At 36.1% G+C, this 24169-nt stretch overlaps 1 protein-coding gene across 3 annotated transcripts; it reads left to right on the top strand.

Annotated features, from left to right (window-relative positions):
- Positions 1-186: 186 nt before the first annotated feature.
- Positions 187-23955, top strand: LOC109068639 (glycerol-3-phosphate acyltransferase 4-like). Of its 3 annotated transcripts, XM_042762659.1 has the most exons (12): positions 187-548; positions 2987-3477; positions 6096-6168; positions 7634-7921; positions 11694-11796; positions 11938-12027; positions 13414-13507; positions 13612-13727; positions 13894-13949; positions 14611-14696; positions 15879-16007; positions 16544-16627. In XM_042762659.1, exons 2-12 carry the CDS (start codon positions 3310-3312, stop codon positions 16625-16627), a joined length of 1287 nt encoding a protein of 428 aa, XP_042618593.1. In that variant the 5' UTR covers positions 187-548; positions 2987-3309. The 3 variants fall into 3 exon arrangements, with proteins under 3 accessions (XP_042618593.1, XP_042618592.1, XP_042618591.1); XM_042762658.1 differs by lacking the exons at positions 187-548; positions 2987-3477; positions 6096-6168; positions 7634-7921 and adding exons at positions 17857-17983; positions 22570-23955 and having other exon boundaries at positions 11644-11796; positions 16544-16623; XM_042762657.1 differs by lacking the exons at positions 187-548; positions 2987-3477; positions 6096-6168; positions 7634-7921 and adding an exon at positions 17857-19772 and having other exon boundaries at positions 11651-11796; positions 16544-16623.
- Positions 23956-24169: the final 214 nt, after the last annotated feature.

Genomic DNA, 24169 nt, shown 5'->3' with positions numbered 1-24169 from the left:
CAATTTCTAGAGCGAAACTATACGATTTATACCTGTCATTTAGACTACAAATTTCTCCAGTGAGACAAAAAAAAAAATGTATAAATAAAATAAAAATAAGAAACGTCCTCCGTTATATGTGTCGCATTGGGTTTTCTGAGCCTCGACGCGCCCCCTGTCGGAAGACATCCGTCTCTCTCACGAAAACTCCCGCGGTGTGGTTTTGCTATCAGACGCGCGTCAGTCATTACGTCACTCACGACTTGCGGATCTTCGATCTCGCATCCTTCCCGTGACGGTCTGTTCCGCCGGTGTCGGTGAGCGCGATGCGGACGCGCCCTCGGTTTGAGACCGAGGCGGCTCCATAAGTGCTTCTGTGAATCCAGCACGTGATGCGCGGACGAGCGGCGCGTCTGTGTAAGACGATCCGTGACAGTCAGCCGATCCGCTGCTCTGCCCGTTCATCCGCCAACTGACGTTAGCCGAGAGCTATAGCTGGCACAGATGAGCTGTTATAAAGTCATGCGGCGGGTCTGTTGTCGTCGAACAGCGGCTGTATAACGTGACGTGTAAGTACTTGAGTAACTATACTTCATTACTGCTGCTCAAGTATTCTGTATACTTGTAGTCAAGTGCTGTTGAAACTTATGACTTTTCAACTATCTTTTTTCTACCTTTACCTCTTTTCAACTAAGTTTTTTTCCTCCTTAAAATTAAATTAATTTAAATTATTATTATTATTATTTATTTAGAACAGCCAATGAAATGCAATTTAATGTAACATATAGTTGTCATTTACTTCCTGTTAACATAAAGCAAATCACTTTTAATACCTTTAATTCCCAAATTATTCCCAGCTAAATTATGATGTGTTTTACCTGGATAGAGCAGTAAAGCAGTTTCTCAGCTGCATGCCTCCTTTAATGAGATCATTACTAAGGTCAGAACTTAGTGATTAAATACTGATTATTAGGTTACAAATTTACTTTAGTGAAAATCTTAACTGTACCTCAATTTACTTTGGTCAGCTTCAGACAGTGTTATTTTAGTATTATTTATATACTAATATCAGTGCTGTCAAACAAAAGTTTTTGTTTAGATAATATATGTGTGTACTGTGTATATTTAAAGAAAATATGTTTTGTGTTCAAAAAATTATGTTATGTCATTATATATATCACCCTATATGTAAATATTTTCATCTTCGGAACATATAAGATATTTATGATTTAGCATTTCTGATTAATCGTTTGACAGCACTAACTAATATACTATTTATTAATATTGAGAATTAGCTTTTATATTTTCAGATTTTATTTTAATTTGAGAATAAGTTCTAGTACTTTATGTGCTCCAAAATTGAGAAAAAATTAGACTTTATTATTTTTTCAGATTTTATTTTCTGTTATGAGAACAACACTTCTAGTACGCTATGCTGACTGTTATTTTTATTATGTTTTGTTTTAAAACTAGCAGCATCGTATTTCAATTTCTGTTCACAACAGTATTTTAAGAGAAGACAATCCTAATAAAGTCATAATTTTTTTATTGTGTTTATAATTGTGGCTGGGTGCTATCAGTAAATTCTAACGGACCTCTTGTCACATCGACTACTTTGATGATTTTTCTATTAACCTTCTCTGGACGTGGACAGGTATACCGTACATACATTTTCAATAGGGACAGAAAGCTCTCTCGACTAAATCTAAAATATCGTCTCTTTTCTGAAGTCTCTTACGGGTTTGGAACGACATGAGGGTGAGTCCTTTAATCTATATTTTCATTTTTGTCTCTTCTCTTTAAGGAAAATCTATTATGTATATATATATATAGTATATTATATATAGTCTATATTATATATATTATATATATCTCTTATTATATATATATATTCTATTCTATATAGTCTATTATTATATCGTGTGTGTGTATATATCGTGTCTTCTTTCTATATCTTCTTAGTGTGGTGTGTGTCTATTTTTTATCTTCTCGTCTGTTCATGCATTCTCGTATATAAAATTACACGTAACTTCACATTTCTCTCAAAAAAGTTCTAGTACTTTATGTACTTTAATTTTTATTGATGATAATAATTACTATAATTAGCTTTTATATTTTCAGATTTTATTTTAATTTGAGAATAAGTTCTAGTACTTTATGTACTTTAATTTTTATTGATGTTTAGTTTTATTCTAGCTTTATTTCAATTTCTGTAAACAGTATTTTTAAGTTTTAAATAAACATGGTTTTTTATTGTGTTTATAATTGTGGCTGGGTGCTATGAGTAAAACTCGTCTCGTCTCGTCTCTTCTGTTCTCGTCTTTTCTCTTCTCTTCTCTTCTCTTCTCTTCTCTTCTCTTCTCTTCTCTTCTCTTCTCTTCTTTCTCTCTCGTCTCGTCTCGTCTCTCCTCTCCTCTCCTCTTCTCGTCTCGTCTCGTCTCCTCGTCTCTTCTCTTCTCTTCTCTTCTCTTCTCTTCTCTTCTTCTTTCCTCTTTCTCTCTTCTCTTCTCTTTCTCTTCCTCTCGTCTCTTCTCGTCTCTCTCTCTTTCTCTTCTCTCTTTCGTCTCTTCGGCGTCTCCTTTCTCTTCTCGTCTCGTCTCTTCTCTCTTCTCTTCTCGTCTCTTCTCTTCTCTTCTCTTCTCGTCTCTTCTCTTCTCTTCTCTTCTCGTCTCGTCTCGTCTCTTCTCTTCTCTTCTCTTCTCTTCTGGTCTCGTCTTGTCTCGTCTCTTCTCGACTCTTCTTTCTCTTCTCTTCTCGTCTCGTCTCTTCTTTCTCGTCTTTCTCTTTCTCTTCTTTTCGTCTGTCTCTTCTCCTCGTCTCTTCTCTTCTCTTCTCGTCTCTTCTTTCTCGTCTCTTCTCTTCTCGTCTCTTCTTTCTCGTCTCTTCTCTTCTCGTCTCTTCTTTCTCGTCTCTTCTCGTCTCGTCTCTTCTCCTCTTCTCTTCTCCTCCACAATCTACACGTATCTTGTGATCCTCTTCCTGTTTGTGTTTCCGTCACATTCTCCAGGTTTCTCCAGTTTTGAGTGAAGAGCTGTCATGTTCTGTGAGCCTACAGGCATCTGAAGTTGCAAAATTGCCATTGTTGAAGAAAATGAATCGATAAAAGCTAACTTAATCACCTCTGGGCAGTGCTACATGCGGAAGGATGTGTTTGCTTCATCCAGTTGTGAGCCAATGGAAATGAAAGACTGTGTAATGGACACACTCCACATCATCTGGAGACTTTGACCCTCAAAGTGCCTGAGACAGCTGGCTACTGGAGTGCCACTTTCCTTTCCCAATTTTATTAATTTTCTTCCTAAAAACAAACCACATTTTCATTTGGTAAAAATGGGCCCTTTTATGTCTCCTTTCAATAATCTGCTATGCATGCTGTTGGGTATCTCTTTCACTGTCTGGTTCACGCTGCTCTTGGTCTTCATCATCGTTCCTGCCATCTTCGGTGTGTCTTTCGGTATCCGCAGACTCTACATGAAGACGCTACTCAAGGTGTTTGAGGTGAGTCAGGAGCTCATCTTGTCAGGTTTCCAGGATGCTGTTGTTCATACTGATTTATTTGTGACCTTGCATTTGTTCACTGGATTGTATCGTGTTGACAGAAAGGGAGAGTGATGAATAACCAATCATTTAGTCACATTAAATCAGTTGTTTTAAATACTATAAGTGAATTTATGCATCACAACATTGTAATGTATGAAAGGAAAAAAATCTATATTTTGCAAAATATTACATTTAACAGTGTTATTAAATTGTAAACATTTAAAAAAAAGATCTTTAAGTGAGTTAGTTTTAGAATCTAAATATATACATTTAAAAACAATTAAAAATTTCATATTTATTAGATAACTGATATGATAATGACATTGTGTTTAAAATCATGGTACTATCATGATACACATCCAAAAAACACTGTATTATCACAGCACCATGTCCAAAAAACTGGTACTTTTTGATACTTTTTATTTATTGAGTGTAGTGTAGTAACTTCTCATGTGCTCGTGTTTTAGATATTCATACTCTTACATTATTGCGGCCATCTGAATAAGACCCAATTCCGATTTTTTTTGCCCCTATGTTATCTGATCAGTCTGCGACACAGTTTGACCCAGGGCCACTTTTTTTTTCCTGATGGGAAATCCAGAGAACATGTATCTGGGATCTTGAACGCACAAACGTCATAATTCTGCGTTGAAGTAGGCAGTCACACAACCGCACCCACACGTTTTTAAACGTAACACTGCTCCACAAAACGCCAGGCCAGGTGCAAGAGAATGAGATGGCTGGATAACTTTAATATTGCAAAAAGAGGCTGTTGACTACACTGTTGTTGACATCCTTTACTGGCACTGTTTCCCCCCAAAATGAAAATCATGGAGTGGAGAGACAGGTGTGGATTTGCTTCCTTTACTGGCACTGTTTCCCCCCAAAATGAAAATCATGGAGTGGAGAGACAGGTGTGGAGGTGGAGAGTAGAGCTGAGGGAGTGCTCCTCTCCAGCTGTGGCTGATTTATTTCAGCATTACGTCACGTCCGTCTGAGGCTTTTATGTAACTGGTCGTGCATTCACACTGGCGGAGCATACATGCGTATTACTCTCATCCTGCTGCCTGAAACTGAAAACGAGTTTTTTCCAACATCAAACAGGAGAATTTCTTAAAAATAAAGGAGAAATTCTAGTTAAATGTCATGTTGTTTGGGTGTTAAACAACATTCAGCTTAGCCAACCTAGTCACGTAGAGCAGTAAAGAGGAAGTTTGATAGATAATAATTATTTTAAATGCCTAAAAAATGAAAAAAAAAAAAAAAGTGCTATTCCTGGCTGTGTGTAGAACCTACAGCTCTGCAGCTGTACATAGCAACAGGATTGAACATTTTTACTCTACCTTGAGCTTCCAGGGTCAAGATTATGAAAAACTGTGTTGTGTCTCTGTCCTCGACCTCAAAGTACTCTTATTACAGATTAGAAGAAACATCAGGTAGCGAAATAAGACAAATAAATAGGCTAAGATTGAGGCATTAAAGTTAAAGCAAAACGAGTGTTAATTTGGCAAACTGTCAATAGCAGCCCTTCAGTGTTTTCTGATTCTCAAGTCAGTTGTGTGCATTGTGTGCTCCACATGCCTAAATTAACATACTGACATTATTCGTCCTCCCACAGCTTTTCAATAAAGTGCTTGTTGTTCCCTCGGGGAATCATGAAACAGGCAGTTTATTTTAAGGTCCATAATGATAAAAACAATTGTCCACCGCAGTGTGTCTTCAAATCATGAAACAGGCAGTTTATTTTAAGGTCCATTATGATATAATCCATTGAGGAAGTAAATGAGTTTTATTTCATGATAATGACTGTCTGACTGTGCATTAGATGTGTAACAGAGTGCTGCAGGGATGACATTTTTGTAGGCCAAAATCCGGAAACGAGTTAACCTAGCATTTTAGCACTTCCAGTTCCAGTTCAAGTTTTTTGGAAACTAAAAATGTTGTTGGAAGCTTAATGGTGGTGACATTGAAATAATGTGTAGTTTGTTTTTGTTTATATATAACGTTTAGCTATTAGGTTATGCTGTATTTAGGCTTCAAAATTTATAAGTTGTGTTAATAAGTGAAGATTACTGTGATGAGTAAAACATGTAAAAAACAAACTTTAGTCAGTCACAGAGCTTATTTTATGCATTTAAAAAAAAAAAAAAAAAAAAAAAAAAATATATATATATATATATATATATATATATATATATATATATATATATATATATATATAAAAAATGAGGCAACCAGGGTGTTGCTAACTTTCAGGTTGGTCTACAAAAATATGTCATCACTGCAGCGCTCTCTGATTACAATAACATTTATTCTTTTTATATTTTCCACCATTAATTGATTTATTAATTGATCAGAGGGTTAAATATGTATTTCATTTTAAATAAATATTTTAATTAATTATTTATATTTTAGCATTTGTATGCATTTAAATATTTAGATAATACTTTTATCTAATAATAATAATATCTTTTCAGTTTAATCAAGATCATTCTTACAATAGTAAAACAAAACTAAAATATCTCAGTGGTAATAAAATTGCATTAAGTTGAGGTTGTTTTTCTTTGTTTTTTCAGTGGGCCACAATGAGGATGGAAAGAGGAGCTAAGGAGAAAAACCATCTTTTGTACAAGCCTTGCAGTCTTAATAGTACGTGTGTCAGTGGCTGTGTGACACCTGCTGTGTGCTCATCACTTGTTAATCTGAGGGACGTCGCTTGTTTTGGCGTGTCCCAAGTGCACTGTCAAACTCACAGAACGTGTTCTCGGGTGTTTTTGTCAGTTGACCTATCAACAGACAGATCAGGCAGCAATTAAAGGCAGTCAAACTACATTTGTGTCTAGGGCTGGGCAAAACAAATAATTTTTCAATTTATCATTTTTTTAAATGACGTCGATTCGATATTGATTCTCTAAAGCCACGAATCGATCTTTTCCGGTATTTATTTCAGCACACATTTAAACAGGGTTTCTGCAGGATTTTTAAGCTCAAATTTAAGACTTTTTAAAGATCTGAACATATAAAATTAATACCATATGAGCAGGGTAGGGCAATGTCTATAGTACCATATAAAGTACCATAAAATACCATAAAATTACTTTAAAAAGCATAATTTACAGTTCAGATACAAGTTTTCACAAAAACAAAGTTTTATAAAATGATATTTGACCTTTCAGCCTTTAAAGTCAAAAGTATTAATTAATATATTAATTTAAACAATTAATTTAAACAATTATTATCAATAAATTATTTTATCAATTATTTTATCAATTAAATAACATAACTTGGGGGTGTGTGATATTGATAAAAAAAAGAGTTACAAATGCATGAATAATGTTTTGATATTTTAAACATAAAATATTGGAAACTGATGTTTCAAATTATTTAAAAAATGAAAAGATACCATAAATGTGAAATTAAAACCGCCAGTAGGAGGCAGTAAGTCACTGTTAATAAGTGAGTCATTACGATTAAACTGAATCACTTAAATGGTTGATTCATTCGGGAACAAAACAGCGTCCTGTTGCTCAGAGACGCAAAACAGCGCTGTGGCTGTGTTTGAAATTATTTTTTGTTTTTTGCGATATACTCATAATATCAAATCGTAAATAATTGAAACTACAATTACGATATTATCGCAGGCCGTACATATCGCACACCCCTATGTTTAGATTTTTATAACACATTGTCTTCTTATCGATCCACCAGTTCACATTTAAAGCTCCGCGTGTTTGCAGGGTAAAAACATGGGTCGATTTTCGCATTGTTCTGAACTCTGAGCAAAACAACAGTTGTATTGAAAATGCTCATTCACTCTCTGCCAGCAGGTGGCGCGTTTGGTAGAAATATAACGGTTTCCCTGGTAACAGCAGAACACAAAGCAGAGCAGCACTGGACTTTGAATGTGCAGCCTTCATGTTTATTCAGTTAAATCTTAACGTTAGCCTTTTTAAGTTTAATCATCACATTCAGCCATATCGCAATTCTGGTCTTTCCGTCCCCAAATTTAAGACCTCTTGAAATCATAACTAAGACTTTCTTGTACAATTTAAGACTTTTAAGAAAATATCATTTCTTCTATTTTCTTGATATTGTATATATTTTTTTATCCCAGGCATTATTGCTAAAGAATCTACATCACTTGAAGAGGAGCTCAAAGACATTCGCCGAAACTGCAGCAGCCCAGAGTTGGATGACTCCGCCTCCATCACCACAGACCCCTCCCCTTCCTCGTCAGAGTTTGACATGTCGGACGCCTTCTACTTTTGCCGCCGTGGCATTGAAAGCATCGTAGATGATGAGGTTACCAAGTGTTTCACGGCAGAGGAGCTGGAGTCGTGGAACTTGCTAACCAGGAGCAACTATAACTTCAATCACATCAGCAGCAGACTGACAGCCCCAGGTGAGGAAGTTCGGTGCTAATATTAAAATTCTGGCTGGTACAAATAAATTGTATTGCCAGTAACCCATAAATGGCTGATATTACAGTTCTATACTATTTTGTCTAAATAAATTAAAATATGAAAAACTAAAATCAGTCATTTTTAATGGCAGTTAATGGAGTTACATCATTGTAATGTACAGTATGAGAAATGTATATTCATTTTTAAATTTGAAACTTGCCAAGAATACATTTAACAATGTTAAAATTATTTCAGTAATTACTTCAGTGAACGTTAGATGACAGTAAAAGTAATATAATCTAAAAAAAATAGGAGAAATAAGCATCACAATTAAATACAGAGTATTGGCATCCAATATCAGCTGATACCAGAAAATTTAAAAATCTCTCATTTTGGCTGGTAATGGATGTGTGTAGTAAAATAAGAAAATAACCCTTATTTATTGAATAAACAGATGAGACACTTACTGTGTTCTGGCACGCGAGTCTGAATTTAGCGTCTTACAGTACAGGCTAATTCTGCCGCCCCTCAGGGCCATATGGAGCTTGTGTAGGATTAATGTCAGTCAGGGCAGTGGCCTTAACCCACATTCATTAATAGAAACGCCTCACCATCCCGTGTGCACATTTGAGATGAGGAAGTGCGCCTGATATCTGAGCTCTGTTTAATCAGATGTTCTCAACTGCGTATTGTGGGATTAATTGAATTATGGACGGAAACCCAAATGCTCAGTATTATTGCTTGAACTTTTCAGCAGCATGCATTGGGTCGGAGCTGTGGTGCGGTCATCAATACTTGAACTAAAAAAACATATTGATATCATAACAAACATATGAAAAAACTTAAACAGCAACACATAACATACTCTAAAATCCATTTAAAGAGCAGGTCAGATGGTATTTTAAAGTGTCCTAATATTGTGTTGGAGTCCCCTACAACAGATTTAAATGCATCTAAGGTCAGAAAACATTGTAATTTTCTTAGAATAAACAATTTATATTAGTAATAAAACAATAATACAGTGCGCCAGTTTCGTTCCAAGCAAGTTCGGAGCAAACCCCCTCCCTTCCATAAGCCTACTCTGCTCTGATTGGTCAGCTGGCCAAGCCTGTTGTGATTGGCACAGAGAGGAGTCCTTGAGCCAGTTAGCCAAAACTTAACTAAAAACTTAACCTAAAGCTGCACTAGGTATACATCACATATTAGCACAAAAACTTGATATTTTGAGCACTCAATTGGAAATATACACATGACTAGAGGTCGACCGATAGTGGATTTTGCTGATATGATAGCTAGGTTGGACCACACTGGCCGATAGGGATGCATCGATCTGATACTCGGAATCGGTATCAGCTCCGATACTGGCCCTATTTTTTAAAAAATCAATATAACACCATATTTTTTATTGTTACCAAATTCTGTGTTTTAGCATGTCTAATTATATATACACAAAAAAAAACAAAATAAAAATTTGTTTTTTTTTATTAAAAAATCCCTGGTAATAAAATCAATCCTCCCCCTCAAAAATTCATTGTTGTATATTTAAATTTTTCGGGTTATCAAATCAAGGCATGAAACATTAATTTTGTTTGTCTTTTAATTACTGAAAAACAATCAAACCCCAAACAAAGCCCAAACAAAATTAATTTCGCACGCTAATTAAAACATGGAAGAAATGTTGTGTGATTATTCCTTAAAAAAAACTAATGTTTGTTTCATTTTTGTAAAAGTAGTAGTAGGCTAATGTACATTCTACTGAAAAATAGACTTCAAATCAAACTGGTCTTTTATTTTGACGGGTTGCTATGAATACCTTCACAGTTCTGTGTAATGTGATATGACGCTAGTTTTACTCAAAATCAAACGGTCAGATGTTCATGAAAGCCTCTCTCAGAGCAGTTCTGGAGATGTTTTTCATGCAAGCAAGTCCTCATTTAGTGAGACGACAGATGCAAAAAAAACTCCAATCAACACCATTCATTAACTGTGTGTAATAAATGAAACCTCGCATCTGCACCATTCATTAACAGAGACACGCAGAACATGCAGGATTCATATTTAAATCGACTTTTGCGGCTTAATAGTTACAGATACTAGTCCATATCGTGATTTGATTTAAGTGTAATGACCTACTTTACATTGTAATTAATTTCCATTCTGCGTAACTGTGAATTCTGTTTAGACTGGATTCCGCGATTCCGTCTGCGTTTTCCGCATCATAGGGCCCTACAATAATACCAGCACAATGTATACTCTCACACTTTTAACTGCTTCTATTCTTGAACACTTAATGATTATCTAATCAAAATAAAAAGAGCAGCGGCTGAGTAACTGATAGGAGAACTCACTGATATCACACACACTCCGGATGTGTCGCGTTCATTATAGCTCAATAAATGAAACAGTTTATTTATTCACCAAATGGACACAGGTTTACTTCAAGAATGTACAATGAGGCATAGATAAGTTTGAAGTTTGAAAAAAATGGAGCAAGTGGAAAGAGCGATCTATATTATAGCTCAATAAATGAAGCATACAGACTTTATTAGAGACAAACGTTTCGATGAAAATGCTCAATATACAATTCATTATGCACTTTAACAATGATTCGGGGGAAATAAAATGTAATTTAATGGAAAACTATGTGAATGGCGCTCTGTGGCATGGCAGGATTTTCTGTCAGCTGTATTTAAATCCGGGTCTGAAGTTTCTCGCTCTGTTCAGCGTGCAGCATCACGTGTCTAAACAAATAGCACGTGCTCACAGTGATTTCAACCACTAGAGGCCGCTCTCGCACTGTATAATGAAAGCAGATCCTTCTCAGCCGCTCCAGCATCGGATGCAGCCCAGAAAACTATGGCATGGAATTTTGCCGATAACTGATTGTTCAGGCAATCAACTATCGGTGCCGATTAATCAGCAAAACCGATACATCGGTCGACCTCTACACATAACCTATCAATCGTACTTACAGGTTGTGGTTCGGAGAGCTTTTTAGTCTAAATTAAGAAGATTAGAAGCCAATGAAGATAAAAGCCAAGATTAGAGAAGCAGTCCTTGATAAAATGACATGCACAAAACAAAAGGTTTGAATTGTATTTCTGTGGTATCCTTGAACACAGCGTTATCTCAACATGATGTAAACACACTAATAGCGGAAAGTGTTTGTGTGCAGGTCAGACTCTGTTCGTATTTCGTGGGCAAGCGGGGATTATGCAGATGTTTTACCCAGTGACGTTTACCGGTAACAGGCAAAAGATTCGAAAATATGACGACTCGTTAAGCCGACTCTGAGTCGACGCTCTCTTTTGAGAGACAATATCTTTATTTATCATGCAATTTTTTGATTAACAACTTTGCAGATTGTTTTAATTTAAGGATAGCTATGTTATAAACTGCAAAAGAGATATTTTTCAAAAACCCATATGATTTGCTTTTTAATGTCCTGTTCTTGCTTTTTATCTCCAATGAAAGTCACAGGCTTAAAAGGTAAAAAAAAAAAAAAAAAAAAAATATTCTTGACTTTTTTTATATTAAAAGTGCACTCAGTAATTTATTGCTTAATTTTTTTTTCAATAAATATCAAATGATTAAATATTAAAATGATATACATTCATATGAGATGAATACTCTGAATATTCTATATAGAGTAGGTTGCATCCTCACAGGTATGTTTCAGCGATCCAGAAAACTGCAAACAAAACTTGCTGTGCACTTTTAAATTAAAAAGTTAAAAGGGTCAGTTTTGTAAAGAGTGTTCTAGAGTTTGAGCTGAAATGTCTTGTTTTTGGTTTATCAGGTTAACATTAGCAATCACAGGAGTGGGCCTATTGGTTGTCTTAACTGCCATGATTGGTTTTCTGCCCAATGGGAGGTAGGAAGCAATATAATATATATGTATATATATATATGATTTTATTTTTCTCCATTTATTTTGCTTTCTTAAACTAGTGCTAGAACAACACATCTGTGAGGCCAGTAACAGATGTTAGTGTGTCTCTGTGTGTGTTTGCAGGATGAAAAATTTTCTCAGTGAGAAGGTGCACCTGATGTGTTACCGTATCTGTGTGAGAGCGCTGACTGCTATCATCACATACCATCACAGGTAAGAAGCGTCACAGATGTGTGGAAAAACGTGCACACTTACTCAAAATCTCCAACTATCTGGAGCCTTGACATTTTGGGTCATTGTGCAGTCTGAAATAACATGTTCCCAATCACACGTATACGCTCTCACAATGAGATGCCCACACTCACATTAGCAATCACATACATGTACCATCACTCACATAAACATTCACAATTGGAGTAATCACAATCAAACAAACAATCAGATACATGCATAATTACATAAAAACACAGACACTCACAATGCTCACAATAACATGGTTAAACACACACATACACAAACAATCACACAGATGTTCTCACAATCAGATGCTCACAATCAAACATGCACACATAGAAACTCACAAACACAATCACAAAAATACTCTCACAGTCAGATACATACCTGCACAATTACCCATGTATTTTCACAGTCACACAAACACACACGCATACTCTCACAATTAGATCACACACAAATACAACACACGCATAACAATTAGATACTCACTCACACAGTCTCACAATCACACATACAGTCATTCACATAGTCGTCACTTAATTACTTCCACTATTTTATAATGACTTCACATTCGCACACCTCGTTCCAACACCACATGCGCAGTACTTCTTTCACAATCCAATCAAGTGTTTACATGCCTCTCGCTCGGTTACTCCACCCTTACAATCCAATCGAAATTTTAACTTCAATCCGATTGACGTGTTTACATGTGACTTTTTTATTCTGATTGTGCTTCTAGTTCTATTAAGATCGGATTAGTAGGGTCCATGTAAACGCAGCTAAAGTCTCAGCTTTTAAATTTTGTCATTTTGTAAAAAATTCAAACGGGACATTTTGTTTTAGATTCTGATGTTAACTGACACACAAACAGAGTGGCTCTTTATCATTATCTCAGCTTGTCTTTCCTGCATCGCCAAAACCTCTTGGTGTTTCAATGTCAGGTCAGCTTTCAACTGAATTTGAACTCCTCCAGTCCCCTCTTTATCATTATCTCAGCTTGTCTTTCCTGCATCGCCCTAATGTGATCATGTGTGGTATTTCAGGTCACTGTCCTCCTGTGCATTCTCTCCCTATCTCCTTTTCTCTTCTTCCCAAAATACGATACAAATAAAGAAAGTCTTTCTCTTTCTCTCAGGCCCTCTCTCTCGACCAGTCAAACTGGCTCCTTTCACAGGGACATTCAGGGTTTTGTGACAGCAAAACAGCATGAAGAAGATACTACTAAACTGTTAGATGTCCACATAAACTCTTTCATTAGATGACATTAGGCCTGTTTACCACAAACTCACATTGCTCTGCTTCTCCTGCCACTGTTTACTCCCTCTGCTCACAAACTCCTCTCTTTGTCTTTCTCTGGGACAGTGAAAACAAACCCAAGAATGGAGGCATCTGTGTCGCCAACCACACGTCACCTATTGACGTCATTATACTAGCCAGTGATGGATGCTATGCAATGGTAAGTGTTTCTTGACTGGAACTGTAGTGGGTATGTGTGAGAAAGCTGCTCTGAGAGGGTTAATTGTGTGTGTGTGTGTGTGTGTGTGTGTGTGTGTGTTATAGGTGGGTCAGATCCATGGGGGCCTGATGGGGCTCATTCAGAGGTCTATGGTGAAGGCTTGTCCACACATTTGGTTTGAGCGCTCAGAAGTCAAAGATCGCCATCTAGTGGCTAAAAGGTAACCCAAGCATCACAGATTCTCTTATTTCTGTGGCTTTTAACCATTAGTGCTGGATTCTTCCAAAAATATTCCTCTTAGTTGAAATATTTCACTGAATTGCATTTTTTTTTGTAACACTCGTACATTGGTTTTATTGTTATTAATCAAATGAGTTTTATTTCAGGTTGAGCGATCACGTAAAAGACAAAAGCAAACTGCCCATCCTCATATTCCCCGAAGGTGAGCTGAACTCATTCTCAGAGATTTGTGTTAATATGAAAGGGAGACTAGAGTAGACTACGATGTTTGTTTTCTACATCCACTACCATTAAAAAGTTTGGTGTTGGTAAGATTTGTAATGTTTTTGAAAGAAGTCTCTTATGTTCATCAAGGCCGCCTTTATTTGTTCATACAGTAAAATACAGGAAAACGGTAATACTGTAAAATATAATTTCAATTTCCATGAACCGTTTTCTATTTGAAGACTATTTTAAAATGTAATTCATTCTTGTGATGCAAAGCTGAATATTTTTGTGGAATCCATGATATATATATATATATATATTTTTTTTTACTTACTGACCCCCAACTTTTGAACAGTAGTGTATATATTTGCAAATTGAAAGGCTTTATAACTTTAGAGAGCAGGAAACAAATACTGGACATCCATCCATTAGTTCAAAATTTCTCACAAAGTGAACTGATCTGTTTTTTCAGGCAGTGAAAGAATGTGATGGAAAAACTTGTGATTGAATAAATTACAGTTGACCTTTTACAGTTTCTCCACTAATTCAGAAACGCATATAAACTTGTAGTAACTAACGTGGAACAAGTGATGTGATTTGGTTGTTAATATGCTATTATGTTTATTTCTTGTGTTTCTTATATAATTTGTCTCCAGGAACCTGCATTAATAACACATCAGTCATGATGTTCAAGAAAGGAAGCTTTGAAATTGGCTCAACCGTCTACCCTGTCGCCATAAAGGTCAGAACATCTCACTTCCCTCGTGAATACTTTGGGTTAGGGATGTGTGCAAACCTTGAACATCAAGTATTAAACACTGCTTAAACAATGTTTGTGTTGTGATCATAAATGATACCTGAATGAAACGCATGGTAGTCTGAGACCACTAATGAAAATACTGCTATTGAATGAATTATATCCCAGATTTTTAATGAGGTCTCAAACTTTTGGACCCTACTGCAAATTGTGAGACACGTTGAGTTGATGTGTGCTATTTCTTTTCTCTGAGTTGATCTGAGTTATGGCTGGTGGATGATATAACAGATATAACAGGCGAAAACTAAAAATCCCATAGACCTGAGCCATCTCTAGGGACTTGGGGGTGGACTCTTTTGACTTGGTACAGTAAACAAGCACCTATCCATCCCGGAACAGCATAGCAACATGTTTAAAACCACCCACAACACCCTGGCATCAAGTAGAAATCTAGTATTACCACAGTGTCCTCTTTTGAGTGCTGAAAGAACTTTTTTTTCTTTTACCGATTGTTTACATGTGCAAATGTCCTCTGACACGTGCCAATTCATGTGTGTTTTACACTTAAAACATGCTGGACATACTGATTATTCCAAATAAAAAGATGTTTTTTCAGTTATCAGTAATGTGTGTTTGATGCTGTAGCTGGTAGGCTGTATGATTTCACTCTGGTTCTGAGCTGTGAAGCTGCTTTCAAAGGTTCCTCCTCGTTTGCATCCTCTCTTACTTCATCAGCATTTATGCTAAGAAAATTAAGAAGGGCAAATGATTAGGATGCTGATGTCTTAATCAGTATTTGTCAGCAATAACAGCTTAACGTTCTTAAAACAAGATTGCTTGAGAAGCAAAATTGTATAAGATATTAAGAATTATTTTTGCATTGTATTAGCTTAAATGTTTGTTTTTAAATGTGCTTTTTTTTTTGGATTTGTTGTATTTTAAGTTTTATTTCAAGGTTTAAAAGTTTTAAATACTGTCTAACTTTTAAACACATAAGAAGTATTATCATACAACAACATTTACTACATTAATCATTTTTAATAAAAAATATTTATGTTTACTGAAAAAAAAAAAAAAAAAAAGATTAAGAAAATGACTTATTGTCGTGCGTCTGAAATGTGGTGGTGGTTGCATTGTATTTTATTTGCATGTTTTGTGATTTTGTAGTATGACCCTCGGTTTGGGGAAGCCTTCTGGAACAGCAGTCAGTTTGGGATGATGAATTATCTGCTCAGGATGATGAGTAGCTGGGCTATCGTGTGCAGCGTGTGGTACCTGCCTCCGATGATTCGTCAGGTAAGACCTGCATGCGTCCACTCCTTGAATGCAGTAAAATCTGTGAAATAAATGATTGCACTGCCCTTCCCATTTTTGCATTGGTGCATTTAATACACAAATCAAGCACACATGAGCTCATGTGGGTTTGGAGTTTTGTCCACCCACCACAGACTGGATATGGACATCTGTGTTTTCATGTGGGCATGCAAATAAACAAATAGACCATTGTTTATTAATGCATGTAAAGGCTCCTGTCCCAAAATACCCCCGAAATGGTCACCATAGGTAAATCATTGTGCTGATGTGATCCGCACCACCTTGAAAGTTACAAAAGTTCTCTGGAATAATTTTGGAAGTCCTTCCTTTGTGTATTTATAGTTTGATTTGCTATTTCAGAAAAATAATAATGGTTTCTTTAATTATACATGCTGTTAACTGAAAATGCTGAGAATTTTTTTTTTAACAAGTGTGAAAATACATTTTAAGCACTGAATCATTTTTAAAACCAAAGGTCAAGTTTTTTTTTTGTCAATGTCTATTTTGTCACCTTGCAGGAAGGTGAGGATGCAATGCAGTTTGCTAACAGAGTAAAGGCAGCCATTGCCAGACAGGGTGGTCTAGTGGACCTGCTGTGGTAAGTCAGCTGTCATATCTGACTCAAAAAGAAAAATCTGTAAATCTGACTGTAAATAAATGGCAGATATTGAATGAACATTAATTTAACAACATAAGATGCACCTTAAAGGTAGGGTAGGATTTCAGAAAGGCTAGCAGTAGCAAGCTAGCTTTAAAAGCATAAGATCCCACCCTCCCTGCAAATCACGCTCTAAAGTCAGGCCTCCTGCAAAACACATGAACGCGCACAGTAAGAGCAGACACTAACCAGCGGCACGATGAGAGACGGCGTTGGTGGGGGATTGAATGCAACTCTGTCAGATTATCTCGTGTCTCATTCACTGTGGAGAGAACTTTACAGTACAAAGCGCATAATATTACAATAATAATGCCTTCCATTCTCGCTCTGTCTGCAGTAGCACAATGAGCAATGAGCTAACAGGGTGCACAGAGGTGTGCAAATACATATGTTGATAGGACCTCGGACTGAGGAATATGATTGGAAGAACATTTTATGGTCCTACACCTTCTACAAACAATATAAATACATTTAGACCATTTAACTTAGTGACTGCTATCAGGATGTGAAGAGACTTTTAAACAGCATAACAAAATATGTTTCTGAACCAGATCACCTACCCTGTCTTTAATGTACATAACTGATAAGAAAAAACATCAAGTTATTTCAATGAAAAACCATCAAGTGTGAGCCGTCACACAGGGAGTTCTGGTGATGTCAATTTATGGGTTTTGAAAGATGACTTGTTCTTTCTCACTTCTAAAAACTGTAAATTTAACAGTATTTTACTGTAAAATTGTTTGAAATGTCCCGTTAGTTACATTATTACAGTTTTTCCACCATAGAGTAATTAAATTTACCTTTAACCAATAAACAGGTTTTTAACCGCAGCGATTTTACAGTCTTTTACTGTAATCATGATTGTTTTTTACAGTGTAAACTCATCTGTTGAGGCCAATGAAAAGTCATAAAAAAACACTTATATAAGCTGTAATATAACTGACTGTCTGTTCAAACATAAAATGTCTGGTCTAAGCTGGTTTAAGCTGATCTCCCAGCCTGGCCAGCTGACAAAATGCCCAAAACCCTTCTAAAACCAGCCAACATGGTTTTGACCAGACTGGGAGGCCAGCAAACCAGCTTAGGCATATTAAAGTTGGTTTTCTCAGTAGATAAATGGCCTTTTTTGGTAAATGACAGTTTAGCTGAAACTATTTATTTTTCTTTTTTGAAGGATGGTGGGTTGAAACGAGGGAAAGTGAAAGACACTTTCAAAGAGGAGCAACAAAAACTCTACAGCAAGATTTTGGTTGGAACGCAAGAGGTCCGCAGCCGCTCTTGAGGAGAGAAGATGAATCAGGTGAGGACCTGGAGGGCAAGAGACGGTTCAGAGACCTGGACAACGACGTTATGGTTTCGTTTTACATCCAATAACAAGTACTGTCCTTGTTTAATTGTTCCTTTTTTGGGAAAAAGACCAAAGTGTGTCCAGTGTTAGGTCAGATCGGGATCAGAACACCATGAGGTGTGTTTTGATGCGTAATGCTACTTGAACTGAAGTCAATGTAGCGTGATTCAGTCCATGGTGGCCGGGTCACTCATGAGGAGTCATAACCACGCAATGCAGCAGTTTATTTTCTTTTTGTCTGTTTTATTATCATTTACTCTTAACATGTCATTAGGACGCGGTAAACTATTAAATTTGATGGCCATGTATGGCTGAAGGAAACGCCTCATCAGGCTGCACATAGGTGTCCAAGAGCATTTCTATCTCTCTGCTATACTTCTGCTGCGTGAATCACTTTAATCCTGGATTTTAACAGGAGAAAACAGTGGAAATATGCATGGAAAACCTGCAATTTATTTTGAAGACATCAAGGGTAGCCTGACCTTTGCACATGAATAATCTGCATTGAACTTTCAAAATACCTCTGGATAAACAATCAAACCTGTGTGAAGGGTTTGAGAAGAATTAGTTATACAGTATGTTGTTAGTTTTTTTTTTTTTTTCTCGTCTTTGTGTGAAAGATCCAGAACTTTTCCATTCATATCTGGGAGTCAAATCATGAGAATCTTAATGACGCTGGCCAAGTGACGGCCAATTGAAAAGTCTCTGAACTATTCTTCAGGTACTGCACTCATTCAGATTAAACCCATTGTTTGTGATGTGTTAAACAACACTATGCAGCATGTACTGTACATATGCAACCAGTGTTTCCTACAGGATTTTTTTTTTCAGATCAATCAACCCTTAAACATGTTAAACGATAACATATTTTTTTCAACACATCAATACATTTTTTTCAATTTATTATTATTATTTTAAAGTAAAATTTTTATTTTTTACAACAAAAATCTAAAATTCTGTTGCAAATTTATGTCTTCAAAACACAGTTATCAGTTCTGGGCTCATTTTGAGTTGATTGAGTGAGCGAGTAATCAGATTCGATTGAATAAGCTGTCTGATGATTTATCTGTGTGATTTTTGTCTGTAGAAAAAACTGCAGACAGGCTGAATGAACATAAAAATTCACTAATTACATTAGTCTTAAACAAGCCTTTACTGAACTCAAAAATGACACGTCCTTGCAAATGAAGCTTTAGCGCAACAACATCGTGAATATCAGTGCAGGAAACACTGTACGCAACTAACTAGCTCTAAAACACTAAACACTCATAATGAAGCAGAATGAAAAAAGTAGTAATTTTACAACATGCTGTGTAAACAGAAATAAAGTCAAACACTCTTACATTTGAATAATAATTACTTTGCGACTGCTAAAACAGTCTGTTCTATGTAGTATGAATTTGTCTAATATGAATGTAATCTGTATGTACTACATGTCATGTGACTAATAGTAGCAGTGTCAGTTGCGTTGCTTCACTGTCATTCACAAACCCTCTCATGGCATCATCCGCACACTTTTCTCCCACTTTTTTATGAATGCCATGAATTCGGACATACTACTCATACTGTTTTTTTTGCCTACTATATGCAAAGAATACTATATGGGAGGTATGCAGTTACAGATGCAGTCTATGTGTACCAAGGGTCTTTAATTTCAGGACTATGATTGGTTACAACCGCTGATGAACAAGATGTTGTTTGTTTAGTTGTTATTGTATTAAAGCTGTGTTTAGCTTTTGGACTTCTAATGTGTAAGATTCATTTGGATTGGATCAATCCTGATTCTCAAATAACACTCAAGCTATGAAGCTTTTAATATCAACCTTATATAGGTGTGCGCAGCCATCTTAGATGGTTATTATTAGTTTTTCTCATTCAACCATCATCATTTATTAGTCTTGAAGAGCAGCATCTCTCACAGAGCCTAGCTTAAGGTGGCATGTACTGTACGGTGGAGTTCCCCCAATAGTTTTAGATTCAAGAAAGTGTCATTTTAAAAGTTAAAAATGATTATACTTCATCTACGATACTGAAATTGAATTGGCCACAAGTGGTGTATTACTTCACTAATTACAACTTTAAAGACAAGTTAGCTTTTAATAAACAGATTAAATATAATTAAAGTGCTGTGAGCTGAAATAGCACGACTGCATACTCTGTATCATTTTAAAGCAGGTACCGAGTGCATATAAATGCCTCTGTGGAAACATCGAGAGAGGTCAGATAAACATGTCACGAGTCGGAATGCATCATACACAGTTGCTCAGACCTGATATAGTTCTCAGCTTTATGATGAGGTTCAGCTGGAGATCCTACTAAAGCTCAGTGTCGTTATCTTTCCATCCAAAGTTGCAAATTTAACTTGTGCACAAAATTGGAGTATCGCATAAAACATTTGCAAATTAAGCACCGTTTCCATACAACGAGCCAAAGACGACACAATCTTCACTTCCTGATACACTGGCACTAAATATCACTAAGAAAAGCAGGAAAAGCAATCTCAATATAATAATTTTCATATATAATAAATAACTTGCGCCTCAGAGCCAGCAGACGAAACTCAATAAATGTGGTCATTGCTTTTGGAGGCGGATGCTGCTGTTTGGGAACACATTTGTGTAAGACAGTTCTGGGAGCCAATATACAGAAATACTTTGACGACAGGCTTTCCTCGGGCATTTAAGAAAGAATATAACAACATTTCAGATGCTGTGCAATGAGATCGGTCTGCTGGTTAGTCCAGGTATCCCTTCACATTCCTTTTTTGATGCGCATGGAGGATTTTATTCAATAAATGTGTTTCCATCATAGTTTGTGAATTTTTTCATATCGGATAAAAACGTTAATCCAACACAATTGTGCGCGTGCATTTTTAGAATTTATACGCATCGTGGCGTTTCCATCCAGAGTTTTTTTTTTTTTTTTTGCGATATTCCAAAATGTGCATAAAATGGGTGGATGGAAACAGCTATTGATCATGTATGACTTATTCCAGTGCACTGACTTTGTGCTCTTTCTCCAGTGTTTTTGCAGTTCATCATCAGTTCAGTATCCTCCTGGGATCCAGCAGTTTATTTGTAGATGACATGTATTTATAGTCAAGTCTATACATGTCCTCTTCAAATCTTCAAACTGACTTGTGCTTTTCAGAGATGCAAAACGTTTTTGGCAGTTTGGCTATGATAACTTCCTGTCATTGTTTTTAAAAATGTCTGACATCACAAACACATCTACTTAAAATAAATATTGTATTGAAATTATTCTAGGTCAGAAACTGTAGTACAACTTCCACTATTGTTAAGTATGTCATGCTCATTATAGCTGCATTTATGTAATCAAAAAATAAAATAAAACAGTAATATTATTACAAATTAAAAATATTTTAAAATGTCATTTATTCCTTTAATGGTAAAGCTGAATTTTCAGCATCATGCCTCCAGTCTTCAGTGTCACATGATCCTTCAGAAATCATTCTAATATGCGGAGAAAGTTCAAAAGAACAGCATTTATTTGAAATATAAATATTTTGAAACATTTTAAATGTCGTCTTCTAGTTTTGATCCATTTAATGTGTCCTTGAATTAAATATAAATTGTGTATGTGTACATTAATATTTAATTTTTAATGCATTATTTATTTTGTAAGTAGTCAACAATAGAAATTTGCTTCTCACCTGGTGGGGAGGCATTTAAAAATGATTTGGGTAAAACAAAACAAACCAAAAATAAATAAATAAAAATCATATGAAATGGGCCTAAATTTGCCAAAGTTTCATTGGTCTAACTTTGACTGACAACTGAAAAGTTGCAAAATGTGTTAATATAAACTTGCTTCTTGGCTTAATTTTTAACTGGGTCCTAATGCCTGACAACATATATATGTCTGTGTGTGTGTGTGTGTGTGTGTGTGTGTGTGTGTGTGTGTGTGTGTGTGTGTGTGTGTGTGTGTGTGTGTGTGAGTTTTCATTTCATATCATTGTAAAATTAAAAACATTACAAAATTCTAAACAAACAAAAAAGTCTTTTTGCTGGCTCTCAAGAGGATACAACATGTCTGTGCTACTGTGTCTTTGCTACATTAAAAGTAAAGGTTCTTTAATGGAATCACTGGTTCCATGAAGAACCTTTAACATCCAGTGAACCTTTCCATTCCACAAAAGGTTCTCAATGGTGGAAATAGTTTCTTCAGATTTTTCACATTTTCTTCACACTACAAAAAGAATGGTTCATGTAAGAACTGTTTACAGAAAGGTTCTTTGGGGTTTCATCTGTAATAACAATGTTGCCAGTGATTTGTCTGATGCCATGCTCTGAAACAGCACCTTGCCGATACGTCCTGTACATCACTGACTGATATATAAGTTAAAAATGTTCCAATGTGAAACAATCATATGTACAACTATATAAATATGTCATATATTTAAATAAAATAACTTCAACACAACATTCACTCAATTATGACAGTTATGTTTCTGTTATCCTTTGCTTTTTTTCTCAAAGGATACGCTTCATTTACACCCTTTCACCATGTTGTTCCAGGTCATGTGATGAGGGAAGCCCACTATGGTAGAGTAGCCGACTCGTCATTTATGAGAAAGGTGTAGCCCACCCATAAAAAGCCCGTCCTGGGCCTGCTGAGGTGGAGCAGGCTGTAAAACCAAATGTAAAACTGGACATGGTTATTAGACTCTACACTAACGTGTGACTGGAGAACTGAGGAATAGGGACAAGTTGTTCTGCCAGAGTCCTTTCACTCAACATGAATTATAAACATTCATTCAGCCTGCCGCTGCTGGGCTGGAGTCGGACCTGAGAAACAGAGATTTTCCTTCATGGTGGCATTTGTCTTGAAAAGTGCCATGCAGCTCTTAGGTAACAGCCTGTAGACCGAGAGGGGATACAATGACTTCAGCCAGCCAAAGAGCTGATGGATGGGTCACAACACCAAAATCAGCATGCGGAGTACACTAGCGAACCACTTGCTCATTGTATTCACGTGTTCGGTATGGAGGATTCAGTTTAGATATTTAGGGATCTTTAAAATAGCCATAATTAGTCATTGTGTTTGAATCTAGTGAATATCACTTTTGCATCTGTTACAGATCTCCAGATCAGTTTTGGAGGAACACTCAAAACGACAAACTGACCCCAATTCAGTGTCTACCAGAGCACACTGGGCATGTGAATATGTGCGTCAGTTTCTGAGCAATTACCTTACCTTTCCCAGCTCTAAATCCATCAAACTAACTAGATTATCAGCTAATCTGTTCATTTATCTAATCTGTGGTACTGCGACAGCACAGAAGCAGAATAGAAACTGCCTGAATCTGTTATTTTTGCTTTTGTTTTTGTTCCACAAAATCTTGCAAGCGGGATTTTTTTGAATGCCATGATGCAGTAAATATTAGATGAGACACTGTAAATACCATTAATATTGAATATGGCATTGTTATTAAACAATTAATTGTAGAGGACATAATAATGTGTAGTATAAAATCAATACATTCATAAAATATGAATGTTATAGTTACATTTTAGGACTATCCCGTATTACTATTGGACCTGCTTGAGATAAGTGGGGAACAGTGTAGAGCATTTTGAGTGGTGTCACCAGGAGTGAAGGCATAGAGGGAAAGAGGTCTCAGCTTCATTGGGGTCATCAGGTGGGACCCCCTTCCTTGGGGTTTTGATGATATCAGCCCAGAAACCCTCCAGAAGGCTCATCAGCAACAACTGAAGGACCCAGACTGCATCCCTCCTGTTAATCCAGAGCCATTGACTCACTTGTTCAGCAAAATAACAATAATTAAAAAAGTTATGGCACTAAAAATACATAATAAAAATAAGATTCTGCACTATTAAAAACCTAGTTGATTCAGCTTTTTAAAACTGGGAACAGGCTATGTTTTAAGAGAATTTTAAATAATAACGTTATGGCACAAAAATATGTAATTAAAAATTATTCTGCATTATTAAATTCACTTATTGTTATGCTGAAGCATTTTACTGTGTGTGTGTGCAGTACAAAAATGCACAAAGTATATGTATTTTCTGTATGTATATACAGTTTGTAACCTGACACAAGCTCAGTGAGTACAGAAGGCCTAGATACATTTGCGTGGCTTCAGTGTGAGTGACA

The sequence above is a fragment of the Cyprinus carpio genome, chromosome A8 (assembly GCF_018340385.1).
Source record: "Cyprinus carpio isolate SPL01 chromosome A8, ASM1834038v1, whole genome shotgun sequence".
Lineage (NCBI taxonomy): Eukaryota > Metazoa > Chordata > Actinopteri > Cypriniformes > Cyprinidae > Cyprinus > Cyprinus carpio.
Note: the sequence above shows the minus strand (reverse complement) of the source record. Positions and strands in the feature narration are given on the sequence as shown.